The sequence below is a fragment of the Capsella rubella genome, unplaced genomic scaffold, assembly GCF_000375325.1.
Source record: "Capsella rubella cultivar Monte Gargano unplaced genomic scaffold, Caprub1_0 scaffold_7, whole genome shotgun sequence".
Lineage (NCBI taxonomy): Eukaryota > Viridiplantae > Streptophyta > Magnoliopsida > Brassicales > Brassicaceae > Capsella > Capsella rubella.
The window spans coordinates 3,696,950-3,715,739 of NW_006238917.1; the positions used below are offsets into that span (position 1 = coordinate 3,696,950).

An 18,790-nucleotide genomic window follows, 5' to 3' on the forward strand; every position below is an offset into this window, starting at 1 on the left:
GAGAGAGAGAGAGGGATCCGAAACATATCAAAGCGACTTTTAGGCTCACGATTGTATAACTGCTAGCTGAATCCAAGGGACTGACCAGCTATATATGCTTTCAAATTATATATATATATATATATATTCATTCATTCTGTTCCGATTCCGAAACATAATCATTCTCTTTCTCTAACACCACGTCGATAGGATAAAAACCAAACCTTGTTCAGGTTGAAACTGAACCAACTTGAACGGTATATAAGCTTTTTGGAATTTCTCGACCAGAATCGGAGCCAAACCTGAATTTGCTCTTACTCTGCTTATTTATTTATTTGAGCCAAACCTGAATTTTTCAACTCCTTAATGTAATTTTGTAATAATATTTGAAGAGGCATTGTATTCAATAAGTTACCAAATATGATGGTGCAAGCATAGTGCTATAGAGAGATTGATAGCTCTGGAATTGGTCGATCATGATAGAAGATTTAGAGAATGGATTTTTTAAAGAGGGTTAGGAAAGATTCATCGTTTCTTTCTTAACAAAATCTTGCAGCAATTTAGTATGAAAGTATAAAGAATCAGTTCTTTATTTCCCTCATTAAAGTCTTGTGTGTCCGTAAAGATAACTCCACAGAAATTACTACAATAAAGAAACTAAAGCACATTTATTTTACAGATATTTGCAGCTAATCTTGCACCAATTTACGGGCTTTACGTCGGGGAGACACTCTTCTGCGTTTAGCTCCCCAAGACACAATCAAACGGTTTGGTTCTTTCCTCTTTGTCCCCAGATAACCTTGACACTTTTCAGACCCACAATTACACTTAACTTCAGGCCCAAACTGCACAAATCTGCCATTAAACAAAGAGAAGCAATATATATCAAAATCTCAGATTACTTAAGCTAATTGGAAGAAGAAGAAGAAGAAGAAACAAATGGTCCGAAACTTGACCTGTAGTCATATGTAAGTGGCTCTCCTGCTTCTATCTGACGAGCTGCAAAGACACCTACACGGATCTCACCTTCAACTTGCCTGTTAAAATAACCACACATTTTACAATAATTAAAACGTAATGCATTCTCTCTTACTCAGCCTAATCGACATATTTATATGCTTTACCACTTTTCCAATACACAATTGGGGTTGCAGCTGTGGTTCAGAAACCGAGAGGTGTTCCCTTTGAAGGTGGCATCAATCGTGAAGTCTTTATGAATCTCACACATGTAAAACTCTTTAATGCCTTTGTTTTTCATATCCCAAAGCCTTTGCTCACATTGAGCATCACTAATCACTGTGGATAGAGTGAGATTAGTCACTAGATACTCTGCCCCTTTCCACCAAAACCATAAGGCTCAAAATACAACATCAAGATAGTTTACCTTCACCAATGTATTCGACAATAAAGTCCTCTTTGTTGATTGATTCTGCTGCCTCTACTCCCCAACCACAGTGTTCAGTCTGTAAAAACAATAACATGACATGTCAAGATAAAAACAATGCCTAATGCAAGAGTCATTAAATAGAGACTACTTTTACCTTAACAAGTTTCATCTTTTTCTCTTTGCGGAATGGTCTGTTTCCACAAGTTTCAGGACATCCACATCCTTTTGAACAGCTTACACATTGGAACCTGCGAGAATTTTTCCAAAAGCAGAAACTATTCAAACGACATTTCCTTTTCTGGTTAACAGATAAGATTTGTTTGTTGATCAGCAAGTATACCTGCAAACACAGCTTCTACAGCAAGTAGGGCCACAATTTGTGCACCCGACACCATCGTTAGCATCATCACGCTTCTTTTTCACGAAGTAAATATCTTAACTCAGTCAAGGAAAGACACAATAATGTAGAGCGAAATGAGAATCATGTACTCATATGGCAGTAACATTGAACCGAAAAAAGTTAGTTGTTTGGAAACTACGAAGGATACTCCGTCTAATGTGCACATAAGGAGGGGGATCATCTTTCACAACAGAATCCTTCCATGTGAAGTCAATCTTAAACTCCTCTTCAACATATGGCAAAGGCAACTGGCAAAAAACCTGCTAATATCAAAGTAGATAAACTTACTTGCTTAGCTCTTGAAGTTGTGTGAGAAAAAACAAAAAAAATATCCAGCTTTCCAATCTCTTCCCTCTTTTCATTTCGGAGCTACAAGTCTACGCAACTAGGCTACCTAATTACAGTCACTATGGTAAGCACGTGGCAGAGAAACACTGACCTCCATCTCACTCTGCGCAACTGCATGCTGTTCAACCAACAGATAACTTATCAGACTTGTGAGTGAGTCTGTATGAGAATACAGATTGTAAGAATCTTCTGATTGGATCTATTGAATGAGGGGAGCTGAGAAACTGACCTTTGTGTCTAGCCGCCAATCAGTTGGATGCCTCCAACAAAGTGCTCTTCCTGGTTGGTCTTTCAGGTGAAGTGTTTCTTTGGGCCAGGGAGAATGTTTATCATGAGCAGCCATTGGACACTTGACACACCGCCATTGTGTTTTTTTCTTGCAGACAAAGCACTCCTGCATACTCCATTCTATCAGATGAAACTGAGAGATACCGCACAAACAATCTAATCCATTTCCATTCCCTACCTAATCACTGTTACATATCCTATTTGATGGCCTATTTTTTCTATGAGCATTTCTACCAAAATAACAGCCAGGGAACTAACAAAAGGTTGAGATCCGTGGACAAGTATACGATATGCTTAGTTGGATATAAAGCAAACCAACAAACGTGAAGAAGTCTTCTTTAATTCTAATAAAGAATGAGGATCTTACATGTTGAGGGCACCTAAATTTGCTTGAATTTGAAAGACCAAGACTTCCTTTTGCACAGAGCAAGTGATAAGCGCCTTCACAGCCACGAACAGAACATAATAATTGTTCTCCCGGATACACAGGCTTATGGCAAACAAGACAATCAACCTGACATTGAATCCCATATAGTCAATAAATCTAAAAACTTCACAAATCACTAAACGACTTCAAAATTTGATGAACAATAACTCTAGAATAAAACAATATCTAAATGAACATGGAAAACATATGAAACCTTAAACGGATAGAACTAACGCCAAAAAGAGTAAATTCATAATCACACAGATCCAATACCAATCTATAACTTCACACGAACTTCAAAATTCAAGAGACAACGTATCCAACAAAAATTCCATTGCAGAACTCATAGTTTCACCACCAAAAAAAGGTGGAAATACAGACACACACACACACACACACACTCAAAACAATAGAAAACTAAATAAAGAGAAACACACAAAATACCGTTTTCTTGGCTCCAACAAGAAAAGGGAGGAAACATGTCGACTCCGAAACTCCAGAAGCCACTCTTCTGTTGACCCAATTTCTCACATGATCTTCCAGGATCAACCCTTTCTTGACTCGGTCAGACGGGGCCTGTTTCCTGATTAGAGCAGTGACTCCATTAGCAATCTTAACGTCTCTGACCACTTCTTCCGGAGGAATCACCGGTAATTGTTCCCCATCGCAGTCTCCGGCCAGGTTTCCCGGTGAATCGATAGATTTGGCTAATTCAGGTCCTGAAGCCGCCGGAAGAAAAGCAGGGCAACAAGTGAGAGCGACGGATGCAGACATAGACATGTTTCCCAGATCTAACATACCACACTCGCAAGGACAAGATGAAAGTGTAAGAAGAAGAAGAAGAAGACAGTTGCCTTTTGTCTGTGTGGGTAGGCGTATAGCGAAGAGACATGAACCAAAGATATGGAGGGAATCTAACGCGGGAGATTTGTCCTCCAAATATTTTATACAAAAGAGGTCTCGTATTTTCATACAATTTCGTAATTGCCCCAAACTTTTATTTGCTTGATTTCTTGTTTAATTCTCTCTACCCACCTTAAAAAACACAAAATTCATATCTACCAATAACAGTGCCACACGCAATACTCAATGTTGGTAAAACCGAACATATGAAACAAAATCGCTAAACATTTAAATCAAACTTATGAATTGGAAGTATATTTGATTGATCAGTGTTTGGTTTGTTAGTTATAAAACAAGATATTTGGTTCGTTTTTTTTGGATACTTAGCACCAAAAATAAAATAAAAAACTGGCGTGAATTGCTTTGTTAAACTATATTATTGCAACAAAATGTAGTAAAGTAATAGTTATATATGTGTCTAGATTTCAGCAGTTTATACCCACTCCCACGCAATACTCACCTTTTTTTTATACAATTTTACAAAGTTAATGACTAATGAGTAATCCTCGTAGCAAGAAATTATGGCGTCTAAGATATCGAGTTTAGATGAAAAACGGACCAACAAAGCAAACTATAAAGATTTGTTCACTTCACGACAACTATTGGTATTATAATTTACACAAAACAAACTATAATACAAAAAAGCAATATACATACAAATGGTGTGTGTGAATTGTAAAATATACAAATCTTTAATGGAAAAATATTACACGCTTTTTCTAAACGGAAACAAATTGTTTTCTATGTTATATTGAAGTATTCTTCTTTATATGAAATTGGATTTGATCAAACCGAGTCCACGTTATCTTGATCTGAAAATTCAAAATATATCTATCCAAGTCGAGAACTCTAAACTAATCTAGATTACAAAATAAATCTTTTGTTAAATAATCATAAGGTTACCAGCTTTTATTGCACTAACGGATCCTTTGTTAAATCCTTGGCACGTTGATCTGTGCTTTATTCAAAAATTCTTCTGCTGGTTTGATATTCTTTGGTTATTCAAATATGGTATCCTCGTTCAGTCCGATCCGATGATCCCTCACCGTTCATTGTGGTGTTACAATGTTGTAATAAAAATTTATAAATTTAATGATAATAACAATGTAGTAACATGCCAACATAAAATTCTGGGCCAACTATATTTTTTCTTTGGTAAGCGAACCATTCATTCAGTTATCAAACTTTTTTTTTATTTTTTAATCCAAATGTTTGACGCGTTTTAGATTAAACTAATGACATATTCATCATGTTCATATAATATTGATAAAAGTGTACGTGGTGTCTTGTCTTATGAATCAAAAATCGATCTCCTTAAAGAATCTTATGCCAGTAATACAACCCTACAATATAGAGTAATTTACCTGCTCTTCAACACAATTACGTCACTCTACTCTAGTTGTGTTATATGTATTATGTAACTTAAGAAATAAGAGAGAGAGAGAGAGAGACCACAAAATCTGCATTTCTCACCTTCCAACTGTAACTTTAATATTTTCTTTTGTTTCAAACTGACACGGCGGGTAAAAAACTAATCAGCTGTATCCTCCCACACTCTAAAGCGAAACTATTAAACCAATGAAAAAATAACACGTGTCGAGAAGGACCGGTCAAAGCCGCCACGTAAGTTTTTTAAAAATCACGAAGCTTGGCTTGCTGGTTTTTTAAAATTCAAAGAGCTTTCATCTCCGTATAAGTAGGCCGATGAAGCGTCCCACGAACATCGGCAAACAACAAAAGAAAAGCAAAACAATCTCAGATTCTGTATTTTGAAAGAAATAAAGAATATCAAACGGAGAGAGAGAGAGAAATCGACGGTTGTTGATTCTCCGGAGTTGGATATCGTCACTCGATTTCTCCTCCTTTTCCCCGGCGAGCTGCGAGAGGGAGGGGAATCAATCATGCAGAAACGGAGGGCGGTGAGGGAATCTCAGAAGGTAACGGAGAGAAATGGGAAAAGTATGGATTCAGGAGAAAAGAAGAGATCTGAGAAGAGATTGAAGAAGTTTGAGGAGTTACCTAGGTATTTGAAAGACAACGAGTTCATACACAATCATTACCGATGCGAGTGGTCCATCAAAGACACTTTCTTCAGCGCCTTCTCATGGCACAATGAGACTCTCAATATCTGGACGTATGTTTCCTTTTTCCTTTTTTTCTTATGTTTTTTCTTTTTTTGGGGGGTTTTTAAAAATTCGAGATTTTGAAATTTTGGCAGGCATTTATGTGGGTTTGTGATATTTGCTTGGATGATGGTTGTGAGTTCCATGGAGACGACGGAGCTTGGCCTCGCCGGCTTCGTTAGCATTCTCTCCGGGTAAGCAAATCCTCGAGGTCACAACCGTCATTTGGTTTTTAAGAGTAAAAAATTCAACTTTTTGAGCTGTGTGTTTTGTTGTGGGTCCTAATGACAGAGCAACAATTCGCTGGCCATGGCCGTCAATGGCGATTTCAAAAGATGTTTACTTCTCCACCGATCAAACTCTGCATCACGTAAAGATTCTTCCTTTCCTATTCTCTCTGTTTCATTGTTTATTCTAATTTTTAAAAGCATGTAATGCAAGTGCAAATGCTTTCTAACATATAAAATGCTTTCTAACATATAAAATGCTTTGCAACCATGTGATTGATGTTTTCTTTGGATTTTTCTATCTTTATGTGTTAATGGATACTTCAGTTTCTATAGACTTGATTTATCTCCCCACCTACTTTTGAACTCACGTGATTTTCCACGGGAATTAAGGAAACTTGTAATTCCTTGTCGTTAGATTTGTATTTTTTTGGGCACAAATCATGTAAACGTTCTTGTAACCTGCTCCCACTATGTCTATGTTTCTGATCTTTTCTTGGATTTTCTCTCACTTCAATTTCTGTAAGACTTTCTCTGTGCTCACCTAACTCTCCAACTAACATGAGTTTTCAACGGGTTTAAGAAAGAAAAAAAGGCTGGTGTCTTTGCCAACTGAAAAGCTTATGATTTGGTAATGTCTCTATTGGCAGGATTTGAACGTGACACACACTAGCTCCCTCCTAAATTCTCGAGGAGATATTCACTACGAGACCGTTCCGAAATGGCCGTGGCTCGTGTTCTTATCCGGAGCAATGGGCTGTTTGATCTGCAGTTCCATGTCACACCTCTTTGCCTGTCACTCCAGAAGATTCAACCTCTTCTTCTGGCGCCTAGACTACGCTGGAATCTCCCTCATGATCGTCTGTTCCTTCTTCGCACCTATCTACTATGCATTCTCCTGCCATACTTACTGGCGTCTCTTCTACCTCTCCTCCATCTCAATCCTTGGTCTCCTCGCCATCATCGCACTCCTCTCTCCATCTCTCTCAGCTCCACGTTTCAGATCTTTCAGAGCAGCTCTTTTCTTAACAATGGGATTCTCTGGCGTCATACCGGCCTCACATGTGCTTTACCTTCACAAGGATCATCCCAATGTGCTAATTGCTCTCGTATATGAACTTGCGATGGCTGTGTTGTATGCAACAGGAGCTGCGTTTTACGTTACCCGCATCCCTGAAAGATGGAAGCCTGGAGCTTTCGATATCGCAGGACATAGCCATCAGATTTTCCATGTGTTTGTAGTCTTAGGAGCTCTTGCTCATAGTGTTGCCAGTCTTCTTATCATGGATTTTCGACGGGCTTCACCTTCCTGTGCCTTTTAACTCGAAAACACATTGTACAACATTTAGTGATACTTCATTCAATGTATCAATGTATGTTTGTCCCCATAGAAGACACAATGTGCTATCCAAGATATCCAAAAGTAAAGTCACTTTCGCTTACAAGTACTGTTCAAGCTTCTAGATTCCATAAGCAGATCTAATCTAGTTGAATATTGCGATGAACTAAGCAGAGCTTTTATACTTGCTGAGTGTATATATTATAGAAGGAGTCATGGAACCATTAATCAGTTGTATCATCGGAAAATGAAAGTGTAAGAAAGATACAGAGAGGAACAACAAGAAAAGCAGCAATCTTCAACAGTTCCTCTGTTTCTTTGGAGACCACGCCTATTCTTGACCAATCACCACTATACCTGAATTTTAAGAATACTATGATAAGCACTACATATATACTCTTTAGTTTTCGCGCTTTGTGAGTGTGAAAATATCTTACCCAGCATCAATGAATCCCAAACCCAGAACGGCGATCGCAGATCGAGCAAGAATTGTGTTCGGGACTTTGATTCGCAAGACGGTTCGTTTCTCGTTTGATTTCTCTGCAAATTCTCTTTTTTTCGAGACTATCGTGAATCCATTAGCAAAACCTCGGAGGTTGTCGTTAGGAGAGAATGAGATGAAGCTAGTGTGTTGTAAGGTCAGCATTTTCACTTTCCCGGAATGAGATTCTCAGACATGGTGATAAGGGCGATGTTGTTTTTGTGATAACAGCAAAGGTTTGAGGGTAAATTAGGTAATTTATCTTAAACAATTCTGAACCTTCTTCATTTTTCCCACCATAGTTCTTGTTTGCTCCAAAAACCCTAGAAAGTAGAAACCTTTGGAGCTATGGAGATGCAGGATTCGTTCCAGGTCCATAGGATACCACAATCGAAGTTTGTAGACGGAGTTAGATGGCTTCCACAAGCTTCCGCTTTGAATCGTTTCTTCGCTTCAGCGTTCTATGACCCGGATTGTGATGCTTCATCAATTGAGATCCAATCGCTTGACCCAAACCCCAGAGGGAATCAGAACTCGAACCCTTTAATCGAGTCTTTATCTTCGTGGACTTCACCTTCTCGCGTTTCTTCACTGGAAATCGCTGGAAACGGCGGTGGTGGCGGTTCATTCAAACCTATGGTTTCAGCAGCTACGTCTTCTGGTTCCCTTCATGTTCTGATGGTTGATTTGGTGGAAGGAGCTGCGATTGAGGAGGTATACGTGGCAGAAGGTGAGATGTTCCATGTGGGACGCGTGGAAGGTGTGGATTGGAGGGAGGGAGGAGAATGTGTGACTGTTGGTGAAGATGGGAGAGTGAATGTAGTGAAGATTGTGAATGGTGAAGGTTTAAGACACAGAAAGGTCTTTGATGGGAATGGCCTTGTGGCTTATAGAGCTGTGAAATGGGCGTCGCCTACTGAGTTTGTCACTGGAGGATATGGTTTTGGTTTGCAATTGTGGGATCAGAGGAAGTCTGGTGAAGCTGTTTCGCAGCTCAAAGGGAACTGGTGAGTACTCAGCTCTTTTCAAAGAGTTTTATTAATGGTTGAATTCATGCTAGTGCAATCTGGTTTGAATTCTTGGCATGATTGCTTTTCAATGATATGGAACTTGAAAGTTGTTCGATTGGGTTAGTATATTACTCTCTGTCATTTTATTCTGTGAGTTGTTTAGCAAGTTAAAGTTGGGAATGGGAAAGTTGAATCCTCTGATTTAGTAGTTTATTTAAAGAAACATGCAGTCTTGTGTTTCATCTGATGATAACATTGCAGGTTTGAAGGCAAAATTTCTGCAGTTGTCCATTCCATTGACATTCATCCATCTCGAAAGCACACTTGCATTGTAAGTACTTCCTTCTGTGTGAGGCGTGTGTTAGTGAAATTTGGTGTTATCTATTCGAAGTTTTTAACAACCATATTCACTAATCACTATACAGTATACACTGATAAATATGAGACTTTTTATTGTGATCCTCTGATAATTTTTAGTGTGATCCTCAATCTTATTCTTTGCCAAATTTACGGTGTATGGCCTCGGAAAAGTAATCTTACATTTCTTCCTTGTGAAATTTTAAAAGGACTGCCTATGTTAGAATATTAAACCACCTTGAGGCTGGAGGATATCTTCTTTATACCTTATAATCAGTCAGTCCTTCACTAGTTTCAAGAACATTTTCTTATCTTGCTCACATACTAATAAATGTTCAGTGTATTTGGTTGGTGTATCATGTTTAAAACTGAAACGACTCATTGAGTTTATTGGATAATGTATTAATATCGCCGCAAGTTAGAAGCATGATCTAATAGCTTTATCTTGATGCGATGTGTTTAGGCGGGAGGTTCTGCAGGTTCTGTTTTTGCTTGGGATCTTCGGTGGCCACAGCAACCCATAGTTCTTTCTGGTGTTGGAGCAAGTGAGAATATAAACAATCCTCTGTCTGAAAGTGAGGTATGGGAAGTTAAGTATGACTCCTACACAAAATCCAACATCTCATCCTCAAGAATTCTTCCTGTAATGACATGCTCGGAAGATGGAATCCTTGGTGTCATTGAGCAAGGTACTAAGACTTTGTCTACCACATTATTTGTTTGATCTTATATATCTTACCGAAACTGATGTTTCTTTTTACCCCCTGCTTATTATTTTTGATTCAGGGGAAGAACCGATTGAGCTTCTGGCTGAGCCTTGTGCCATTAACAGTTTCGACATCGACAGACAAAACCCACAGGTGAAAACACCATCTAACTCTGTTTCAACCTACTAGTTTACTTTGACCAAGTGTGGCTTCTAAAGCTAGTTACATTGGATTCTACAGGATGTGATATGTAGCTTAGAGTGGGAATCAATTGCAGTCTTCTCAAGGCCTTAGTAGATAAAAATATTAATCCCCGGGATATGGAATCGTGTATGGTATGATATGTTTTTTTTAGTTTGCTTCTGTGAGCCAAAAGAAAGTAGTTGAAGAAGGTGGTGATAGATGGTGAGGATGATGGAATCAAAAATTTGACTGTGTTCATAAGTTTCATTATAAAAAGATCTTGATACAATCTGCACAAACATGAGTTTTTGTATTCATCTTAAAAGTTAGTGATCTTCAAGATTGGCAGTACTTGCTTTATAACATCTGAATCTCTGTCGCTGTACGAGTGTGTGTGTATACCGACACACCAAAGTTAAACCTCAAAGTCGACAATGACACACGTGGCAGAAAAGAAGTCGGCCGCTGTAGGTCCCACCGGAGCTAATACTTGGCCCTGTAATGAGCCGTTGAAACTCTTGAAACCTCTCTTTTTGTATTCTTTTTCAATTCTTTAAAAAGAGTTAGAAGAATTTGGTAACAAGAACTTTTCAAACCACGAAACAAGAGAGAAAGACATGCCCCACGCAAAATTTTAAAGGCCTCACTAAATAAGCTTTAATCATTCGAAGATTATTTCACCAAATACTGTTCCAGCTCTTTTCTTAAGATATTCCAGAATATCTTCATTATTTTACATGATTTTCTACTCTTCTTTTTTCATACAGACCCTTTCCCTTTTGTTAATGAGAATTTCTCATTCCAACTGCGATATTGATTCTTTCTTTTACTGAGAAAAAAGTTTGAAGAACTTTGTCCTGTTTATGATCTGAGATATCTTTGTAGTTTTGTTTGCTTTCATATTGTATTCATAATGATCTTTGGTCTGGCGTGTCTTTTGTGATTGATTATATTCTCTTTTTGGATCATTTCCCCTTTAATTATATTTTTATCTACATGCTTGTGTGGAAATTCACCAAAAATCTTGAAACCTCCTCTATCTGAAGCATAGAGATTAATATAGTCATCAATCATCACTCGCATCCCAAAATCTGCAAATTTCACCAATCATTCTTCTGCAACTGTCCTGGTACAATGAGTTTCTTTCTATTCTTATTAAGATTCTGCTTCATCTCTTGGAGATACAATACTTTATTGTTTTACGATTTGTTTATATATGAAGTAACAATTACAGAACATTAAATCTATTCTCTATGTGTCAATTTTGTAGAAGAAACATGGTTGAACGAAGCCGCAGCTTTAGAATACCTGGAGCTGAGAAAAATGATCTAAGAATCGCTCTTTATGAGCGCAAAGAAGTTGTTGAGAGGCTCCAAGATGAGTTGAATGCAGAGAGAGAAGCATCTGCAACGTCAGCTAGCGAGGCCATGTCAATGATTCTTAGGCTGCAAGGAGAGAAAGCGGAGCTGGCCATGGAAGCTGGTCAGTACAAGAGAATGGTCGAAGAGCAAATGTCTCACGCTGAGATGTCGTTTGCACTCTTGGAGGATGTGATTTACCAGAAAGAGATTGAAGTCACTGCTCTTGCGTATCAAGTTGAAGTTTATAGAAGCCAGCTTCTGAGCTTGGGGTTTAGTGATTTGAGTAGCTTAGATGCTAAGCTTCAAGAGAATGATGATCTAGATGAAAATATGTTGAAGATGAATGATTTGTTTTTGAGTGATAGATCTCAAACACCCTCTCCAGAATTGGTTACCGATTTTTCGATTCCCGAGGAGAAGGAAGTTATTGAGCAAAGCTTGGAATCACAGAAGAGTTCCTTAGATGTGTACTGGGAGCAGATCAAGAAACTTAATGAGCAAGTGAAAGAGCTTACAGGTTTTAGAGATTCTATGAGAGATCAGCACAGGACTTCAGTGTCTCAATCTGGACTAAACAAGGGAGAAGAAGATTTTGCAAGCTCGTCAAACTTTCAAGAAGATACACAAGAAAGAAAAGAGGAAGCAAAAAATTTGTGTAAAACTGATGACACCATGGTGATAAAGGTTGCAAAGCAGAAAAAGATTGAAAAGAAATCATCAAAACAGACGAGAGACAGAAGTGGTAAGAGAAACCGTGCAGAGTATCAAGCTGAGTTGCTGCAGTTGAGACAGAGAGTAGAACGACTTGAGAGAGGAAAAACAAACACAGAGCCTGAAACCAGTGGAGTGATTAAGCAAGAAGAGATAAGTCTACTTAAGGAAGTGAAGGAGGAGCAAAGTAGTTCTGTGCAGTCATCTGAAGTAAAGAAAAGCTTGAATACAATGGCAAATTTACAACCTTGGATCGACCCAGCCATTATATCTGTTCAAGAGGTATATGCATACAAAAACTTTGACTATATGCATACAAAAATTTTGACTGGTAAAACTGTGATCAGTTTTTTTTATTACAACTAACAAATATATTTGGCATGTTTATTGAACAGGCAATGCTATACTTCTGGCTATGAGACAAAGAAAAAAAAAAAGGCACTAGCAGATTTTTGGTTTGTTTTGAGTGTATGTCATTGTGTTCTGTGTTTGTTTGCCTAAAGTCGAAATCTGTAAATGTTTGTATAAAGCTCACAAATTTTCTTTGTAGATTGTCTTTTGAGAGACACTTTGCAAAAACACCATCTTGTGGATACCTAGTCGCTTTTTGTATATAAATATATATTGAGGAGATATGCAAAAGACAAGTCTGTTTTCTTGGTCCACGATTTATCTGTAACCAATCTTGGAACTTGGAACCATCATACAAACTGAATGTCTTGTAATCAAGAATCAGCTTAATGAATCTGAATATAACCACTTTAAACCTGGACTTGGAACTTTTCTTTGAAGAACCAATAAGATCAAGGAACTCTACTTTCTACAGACATAATCTGACAACTTTCAGCCGATCTACTCTTTTTGAAAGACTGAGACTTGCTACATTAACTCTGATCAGAATGTACACGCATGCCTCATTTGGGGTTTTATTAAGAAGAAGCAGCCATTATAGACAAAAACACAGATAAAGAATCAACTATTTTATATACCCATTTGCTTCATCCACAAAGACCATTTGATAGCCTCAAGAAACTCATCGTTCCTGCGCAAAGCTGTGACTAAATTGGTGTAAGTTACTTTATCAGGTATTATCTTTTTTCCTCTCATCTCCTTCACCAACCCAACAGCTTCTTCAACCATACCACCTATACCATAAGCCTTTATCAGTGTGTTATAGCTACACAAGTCAGGACCAAGTCCAGATTCTTTCAATTCTGTCAGCACTTCCGTGACTTCATCGATCCATCCTTGCTCTCCATATATATTGATCATGATGTTATATGTATAATGATCTGATCCACAAGTAGACTTCATCCTCTTCAAGATGCTTCTGAATTTCTCCATCTGTTTATCTTTCCCATATGCATCCAGCATAGAGTTATAAGCTTCAAGTGACACAGAAAACCCGTCGAATTGCATGTTCTTAATCGCTGACGACATGTTTTTGAAGTCCTTGTTCTGTCCATAGGCGGCTATAATGGTGTTGTAAGATATTACATCCACAACTCCGTGTCTTTTCGCCAACAAGAAAAGCCCGTTAACCTTTTCAAAGAGCTTGGCTTTCCCATAAACATCAAGGAGGACATTGAATGTGACTGTATTAGGAGTAAATCCATTTCGAATCATCTCCTCAAAAGTACTTGAGAGCTCATCAAGCGGAAGAGCACGTGCACAACAGTTTATAACACAATTGTACATCTCCTGATCCCAATGGATCCCGCTCTTTCGAATCCTGTAGTATAAAAGCTGGAGTTTATCCTGAAGACCACATTTCTGATATAACCGAAGCATATCCCGAAATAAGTACACATCCGGAACAATGTCTTTTTGCTCATCCATGGTTTCTAGGACAGAACAGGCTTCTTCCAAGGATCCAGCTTTCACATACATCCGTACCACAATGCTGAATCCAATCCTGTCCAAAACAACTCCAGATGATTTCAACTTTAAATAAAGCTTTTCCGCTTCACCAAATTCGCCCATCACTGTGTAAATGTCAATCATTGTGGATATAATGTGCAGATTTATTTCTTCATCAGATTCCAATGTATGATTGTATATTTTCACAGCATCCGTAAGTTGACCAGATTCTTTGCAAGAGCAAATCAACAGATGATACAAGTGGGACTCAAATGCTGAGTCTCTCCACTTCTTTTCTCGCAACAATGCCAAGCAATCATCAACCATACCATGTTTGATATAAGCCATCACTAAGATCGAGAAAGAAGTCTGGTTTATAAGGATATGGTTATGAAAAGAACCTTCGAGAACATAAGGCACTACATCAAGCTTTCCAACCTTCTCATAAGCCTGCAAAATGATGCCAAGGATTGAGGAGTACTGGCATCCAATATTAACCATATCTTTGATTGTCTTAATGGCACCATCTTTGTCTCCATATTTAGCCTGCAAATTGATTAAAGTAAAAAGATTGGATGAATTGGGTTTATATCCCAACTGCTTCAGCTCTTGATAGTAATGCTTTGCTTCATCATAATTGTCAGCGCGGCCCCAACCTTCAATCATTGATCTGTAACTTGTTTCATCTGGTTCAATCCCAATATCGTAGAAGCGGTGGAATAAACTCTGTGCAGCCTCCATTTTAGAAACCTTACCATAGCCAGTTATTAGAGTATTGTATGCAATTATATTCTGAGAAAACCCTGCGGCTTCCATAGAGGTCAATACAGATTCTGCTTGTTCCATCTTGCCTTGCTGACTATAAGCATTAAGCATCACTAACCAATTTTCAAGCTTCAACCTCACTCTATCTTTTTTCATCAAGTCAATAACTTCCTCTGCTTTAACGTATAATCTCAAACGTGTGTAAATCGTTATCATCGCGGAGTAAGCAGATTCACACACAATCCCGAATTTCCTCATTTGAGAAAATGCGAACTCCGCTTCATCAACATTCCAATTCTTCTGATAGAGACCCATGAGCATACCTATTGTAGCCACATTTGGTCGAACACCGAGCTCCAACATCAACTGAAACCATTTTGAACCTAACTTCACATTCCCCTTTTTAGCACACGCATATATAACCGTGTTGAAGACCTGAAAACTCTGCTGGAAGCCCTGAAACCCACACAACTCTTTGATCAGATCCTCGGCTCGGTCCCAATCTTGTCTCCTTCCTAAAACTCTAAGAATCAAACTGTAAGCACTAAAGTTACCTTGCAATTTTCCGTTACAACTCATCCAATCAAAGAACTTGACCGCATTAGAGTCACTGCAACTCTCAAGACGTTTCAGTATACCATTGCAATGCTCCAAACTCAAAGTGGGCTTAATAGCGGAGTAGTTAACATCCATTTCCCCATTGTTCACAAGCAACTCCTCAAGCTCAAGGTTAATGCTTTCTCTTCGGAAACTGAACTTTTTAACTACATCTTTCTTTGTCCCTCTCTTATTACCACTACTGACGGTCTTTCCACTTTTCAATTTAGAACTCGAGCTTCTCTCCACCTTAGCTGCACTCGCCGAATCAATAGCATTCTCGGTCTCCTCTGCTTCAACATCGAGACGAGATACTCGAATTTTCTCAGCCCTGACGAGAGAACCAATTCTAGTGGCGGGAACATAGCTACTAGTAACTGAAAAAATTGGGAATTGATCAGGAAACTGAAATGGGTTCGCAGAAAAATGAAATCTTTTTGAGTCGAACGGGTCCAGTGGAATGGAAAACCTTAACGAACCCATTACCGCTAGCTACAAAAACATTGCCGGATCAAATCAAAACTAAAAGTTAAAAGTTCTGTTTCACAAGAGAGAGAGAGAGATAGAGATAATGAGAGGATAGTAGAAGAGCTTACTCGCCCGCCCCAGCAAGATAGCTTCTTTCTTCCTGTGGTGGGATTGCTTGACTATTTTCAGTAAACCGGAAATCAAATCGGCCTCATTGTTCAATTTGGTCGGACCAGACCAACATATAATATATAGTACAGTATATAATATATTAAAAAACAAAATGGAATTAAAAATTTAATTTTGGCTATTTTCTTGATGTTTATCATTGAGTCTGGTCAACTATACATACAACCCAACACAAAGTAACAAAAATGATCTGAGACAACCATGGAAACTCTAATTACTTCCATTCTCAAAGCTAAACAACCAACAAAGACCTCCTCGTCACTCTCTTAAAGATAAAACTAAAATCTCTCCATGAATCAAACCCAAATGCTTGCAAATGCTTCTTCCAAAGCCCTCCTCTTGCTTATCTCTATAGAAAATCCTCCAGCTCTCTCTGCTTCACCTTCCATTGAGTAAAGTTGATGCTTTGCTCCTCCTTTTATAGGCACTGGTTGTGGACCCATTCCCGTTGGTCGTGGAGCCTGACCGTATGCAGTTCCAGCAGTAACCCCATGGTTTGACGACTACAAATACATAAACAAGCAAAAAAGTTTTTTAGCTTCGTCAGAAATCTTCAGCTTTTTGCCGATATGAAGATCAAAACTCTATTTACCGTATCAGCATCAGTTTGTGGGGGTTTGGCCTTGCAAGCTGCCAAGGCTGCAGTTAATTCTTCAGCCTGTTAGAGCAAATTGCAGAGTTAGACTAAGATTGTCGAATAGAGAATGAAACAAGACTATTTCCATTTTGCACAGTTTTTCTTGAGGTCTGACATGTTTATAATGGCAAAAAGCTTAAATCCGAAAATCAGGATGATAAAAAGTGAAATATAACCAGACATGCTTTCCAATCTTCATTTAACCAAGGTAAGAAATAGTAAAGGCAATTGTAGGCATTACCTTGCGAGCTCGATTAATCATTATCTGTTCAGCATTCTCTTTAGAGTATTTCTTAATCTTCTCCTCAATCGCCTCAACATTTATTCCATCTATTAAGTCAAATACTGGTGGAATAGAATAATGTATATGTATTGGTCTTGTCTGGCATGAATACAGAAAACAAGGAAGGAGCACAAGTGTAACTAACCCATGCACTCCACTTCTTCCAAGTAGTCATTGTACTCTTTAAGTGATGAAAAATCTTCTTCCCGTCTATTGAATCTGTATCAGCAAGAAGAATTTGATAATCGAGAGGCTGAACATACTCAGCTTCTAAAGAATTACAACGATGATACCTAATGATAAATCTATTTCTCATATGTTCATTCATGTGACTAAAAATCTCCATTTTATACTGAGAAATAGTGGGAAACAATCCAGATACATATCCATGGAGCCTGTCACTTGTGCCTTTACTTCATTAATTTTATAAATAAGATGATCAGATGTGAAGCTTAGTACTAAACATGCTAACACTTCATACTGATCGATGCGTAATAGATTCATCAGGGGGTTTTATATTAGACGATATGCACAGGCAAGCAACATAAGCAACAAATGAAAAAGATAGGGATGAAGAATACATCTCAGAGATTCTCCTTCTGACATGTATTTCCTTGTTGTGATGGGTAGAATTAGATACCAACACCATAATTGCTGCTGCGTGAGCCTCTTGTCCTGTCCTCTACCTACAGGACAATGAGATCAAATGTGTCCAAAATCATGTACTAGCGAAGTACTGCTGTAGAGTTTGGTTTGGTTTCTCGTTAACTTAAACACAAACGGCTCCATCAGGAGACATAATCTTGTGTCTGCTTCCCCATAAGACAAACATTATTATTACGATGCAACTAGCTAATATCAAAACCACAAACACAAAGTACTGGTTTGGTTTCTCGTTAAATTAAACACAAACAAAGCTAGCATTGATGGACGTTCTCAAACCAGATCAATCACTACCTTAACTTAAACGAAACAAACTTAACTAAATCAAAGCAAAGGGTTATGAAACGAGCCAAAGTTTTATACGAAACAAACTTAACTAAATCAAACACAGACACGAACACAAACTTGCAGTTTATGAAGCAAAGCAAACAGCGATTATGAAGCAAAGCAAACACAGACACGAACACAAACAGCGATTATGAACACAAACAGCAATCTTTTATAAACATCAAAATCCCAAACACAGACACGAACACAAACAGCGATTATGAAGCAAAGCAAACACAAACACGAACCAACACTTAGAAAGTTAGAATCGATCTTTACCTGAGATGTGTAGCAGCAATTACGAAATACCAAAGCAGAATCGAGTGTCTGTCTTCACAATCTAAAACCCATGATGTCAAGCTCGATCCTTGAACAACAATGGCGGAATTGAGACAAAGAACTTTGGCTTCACAACAAAGAGAAAACGCTTGAATCAAAGAGCAAGTGACGGAAACGAATTGAATCAAAGAACCCACTTTGAAATCAAACAGCAATCGAGTGTCTTGACTTCATTATCGATGTTGGAATCACTAAGAACTCACTGATCTGATGTCGACGGGAAGAAGAAAGGAGAAGACTAGGTTTAGTGTTTTGATTCTTTTGAAGCAACGACGTCGTTTAATTGATGAGTCTGTATTAATTTGGGTACCCGCCCGTTTTTAACCCGTTTTGTTTAATGAATGAAAAACGGGTTCCAGTACCCTATCAAAAAACGGGTTTTGGGTAACCGATGGGGTTTTTACCCATTATTAACCATAGAAGTAGATTTT

The 18,790-nt window shown here is 38.2% G+C and overlaps 7 protein-coding genes across 9 annotated transcripts in view; 4 read left to right on the forward strand and 3 right to left on the reverse strand.

Annotated features, from left to right (window-relative positions):
• LOC17880783 (crossover junction endonuclease MUS81) overlaps positions 1–134 on the forward strand; it is a 4,250-nt gene extending 4,116 nt beyond the window's left edge. For all 3 annotated transcript variants that reach the window (XM_023778861.1, XM_023778862.1, XM_006285665.2), the window contains one exon: positions 1–134. The gene's annotated coding sequence lies outside the window, so the exon portion shown is untranslated.
• Positions 135–553: 419 nt separating this feature from the next.
• LOC17881029 (histone-lysine N-methyltransferase ASHR3) lies at positions 554–3,674 on the reverse strand. The gene is made up of 11 exons (XM_006283483.2): positions 3,274–3,674; positions 2,770–2,916; positions 2,344–2,508; positions 2,206–2,232; positions 1,915–2,026; positions 1,707–1,800; positions 1,521–1,614; positions 1,364–1,442; positions 1,104–1,275; positions 936–1,016; positions 554–834 (listed from the first exon to the last, which is right to left on the reverse strand). Exons 1-11 carry the CDS (start codon positions 3,625–3,627, stop codon positions 669–671), a joined length of 1,491 nt encoding a protein of 496 aa, XP_006283545.2. The 5' UTR covers positions 3,628–3,674; the 3' UTR covers positions 554–668.
• A 1,747-nt stretch (positions 3,675–5,421) lies between these two features.
• LOC17877491 (heptahelical transmembrane protein 2) lies at positions 5,422–7,475 on the forward strand. The gene is made up of 4 exons (XM_023778421.1): positions 5,422–5,866; positions 5,951–6,049; positions 6,147–6,225; positions 6,733–7,475. The coding sequence occupies exons 1-4, from the start codon at positions 5,634–5,636 to the stop codon at positions 7,402–7,404; spliced, it is 1,083 nt and encodes a 360-aa protein (XP_023634189.1). The 5' UTR covers positions 5,422–5,633; the 3' UTR covers positions 7,405–7,475.
• A 100-nt stretch (positions 7,476–7,575) lies between these two features.
• LOC17880506 lies at positions 7,576–8,089 on the reverse strand. The gene is made up of 2 exons (XM_006284730.2): positions 7,859–8,089; positions 7,576–7,778 (listed from the first exon to the last, which is right to left on the reverse strand). Exons 1-2 carry the CDS (start codon positions 8,065–8,067, stop codon positions 7,646–7,648), a joined length of 342 nt encoding a protein of 113 aa, XP_006284792.1. The 5' UTR covers positions 8,068–8,089; the 3' UTR covers positions 7,576–7,645.
• A 148-nt stretch (positions 8,090–8,237) lies between these two features.
• Positions 8,238–10,524, forward strand: LOC17878176 (nuclear pore complex protein NUP43). Its single transcript, XM_006285191.2, has 5 exons — positions 8,238–8,909; positions 9,174–9,243; positions 9,733–9,958; positions 10,056–10,129; positions 10,217–10,524. The coding sequence occupies exons 1-5, from the start codon at positions 8,251–8,253 to the stop codon at positions 10,268–10,270; spliced, it is 1,083 nt and encodes a 360-aa protein (XP_006285253.2). The 5' UTR covers positions 8,238–8,250; the 3' UTR covers positions 10,271–10,524.
• Positions 10,525–10,801: 277 nt separating this feature from the next.
• Positions 10,802–12,899, forward strand: LOC17878010 (myosin-binding protein 2). Its single transcript, XM_006282396.2, has 3 exons — positions 10,802–11,288; positions 11,430–12,513; positions 12,627–12,899. The coding sequence occupies exons 2-3, from the start codon at positions 11,437–11,439 to the stop codon at positions 12,648–12,650; spliced, it is 1,101 nt and encodes a 366-aa protein (XP_006282458.1). The 5' UTR covers positions 10,802–11,288; positions 11,430–11,436; the 3' UTR covers positions 12,651–12,899.
• Positions 12,900–12,984: 85 nt separating this feature from the next.
• On the reverse strand, positions 12,985–18,606 carry LOC17879077 (pentatricopeptide repeat-containing protein At4g30825, chloroplastic). The gene is made up of 7 exons (XM_006284580.2): positions 18,300–18,606; positions 17,612–17,716; positions 17,176–17,249; positions 16,989–17,092; positions 16,703–16,768; positions 16,410–16,613; positions 12,985–15,945 (listed from the first exon to the last, which is right to left on the reverse strand). Exons 2-7 carry the CDS (start codon positions 17,677–17,679, stop codon positions 13,213–13,215), a joined length of 3,249 nt encoding a protein of 1,082 aa, XP_006284642.2. The 5' UTR covers positions 17,680–17,716; positions 18,300–18,606; the 3' UTR covers positions 12,985–13,212.
• Positions 18,607–18,790: the final 184 nt, after the last annotated feature.

Coding starts and splice junctions, on each gene's coding strand:
- LOC17878010 (XM_006282396.2), top strand. CDS start 11,437: ATGGTTGAACGAAGCCGCAGCTTTAGAATACCTGGAGCTGAGAAAAAT. Junction 12,514..12,626: donor CCATTATATCTGTTCAAGAG/GTATATGCATAC, acceptor TTTATTGAACAG/GCAATGCTATACTTCTGGCT.
- LOC17881029 (XM_006283483.2), bottom strand. CDS start 3,627: ATGTTAGATCTGGGAAACATGTCTATGTCTGCATCCGTCGCTCTCACT. Junction 2,233..2,343: donor ATTGGCGGCTAGACACAAAG/GTCAGTTTCTCA, acceptor TTGGTTGAACAG/CATGCAGTTGCGCAGAGTGA. Junction 1,801..1,914: donor TTATGTGCACATTAGACGGA/GTATCCTTCGTA, acceptor GACTGAGTTAAG/ATATTTACTTCGTGAAAAAG.
- LOC17879077 (XM_006284580.2), bottom strand. CDS start 17,679: ATGGTGTTGGTATCTAATTCTACCCATCACAACAAGGAAATACATGTC. Junction 17,250..17,611: donor AGAAGGAGAATCTCTGAGAT/GTATTCTTCATC, acceptor TTGCTGATACAG/ATTCAATAGACGGGAAGAAG. Junction 16,614..16,702: donor CACAAACTGATGCTGATACG/GTAAATAGAGTT, acceptor ATGTATTTGTAG/TCGTCAAACCATGGGGTTAC.
- LOC17878176 (XM_006285191.2), top strand. CDS start 8,251: ATGGAGATGCAGGATTCGTTCCAGGTCCATAGGATACCACAATCGAAG. Junction 8,910..9,173: donor TCGCAGCTCAAAGGGAACTG/GTGAGTACTCAG, acceptor ATAACATTGCAG/GTTTGAAGGCAAAATTTCTG. Junction 10,130..10,216: donor TCGACAGACAAAACCCACAG/GTGAAAACACCA, acceptor TGGATTCTACAG/GATGTGATATGTAGCTTAGA.
- LOC17877491 (XM_023778421.1), top strand. CDS start 5,634: ATGCAGAAACGGAGGGCGGTGAGGGAATCTCAGAAGGTAACGGAGAGA. Junction 5,867..5,950: donor GAGACTCTCAATATCTGGAC/GTATGTTTCCTT, acceptor AAATTTTGGCAG/GCATTTATGTGGGTTTGTGA. Junction 6,050..6,146: donor TTCGTTAGCATTCTCTCCGG/GTAAGCAAATCC, acceptor TCCTAATGACAG/AGCAACAATTCGCTGGCCAT.
- LOC17880506 (XM_006284730.2), bottom strand. CDS start 8,067: ATGCTGACCTTACAACACACTAGCTTCATCTCATTCTCTCCTAACGAC. Junction 7,779..7,858: donor TTGGGATTCATTGATGCTGG/GTAAGATATTTT, acceptor CTTAAAATTCAG/GTATAGTGGTGATTGGTCAA.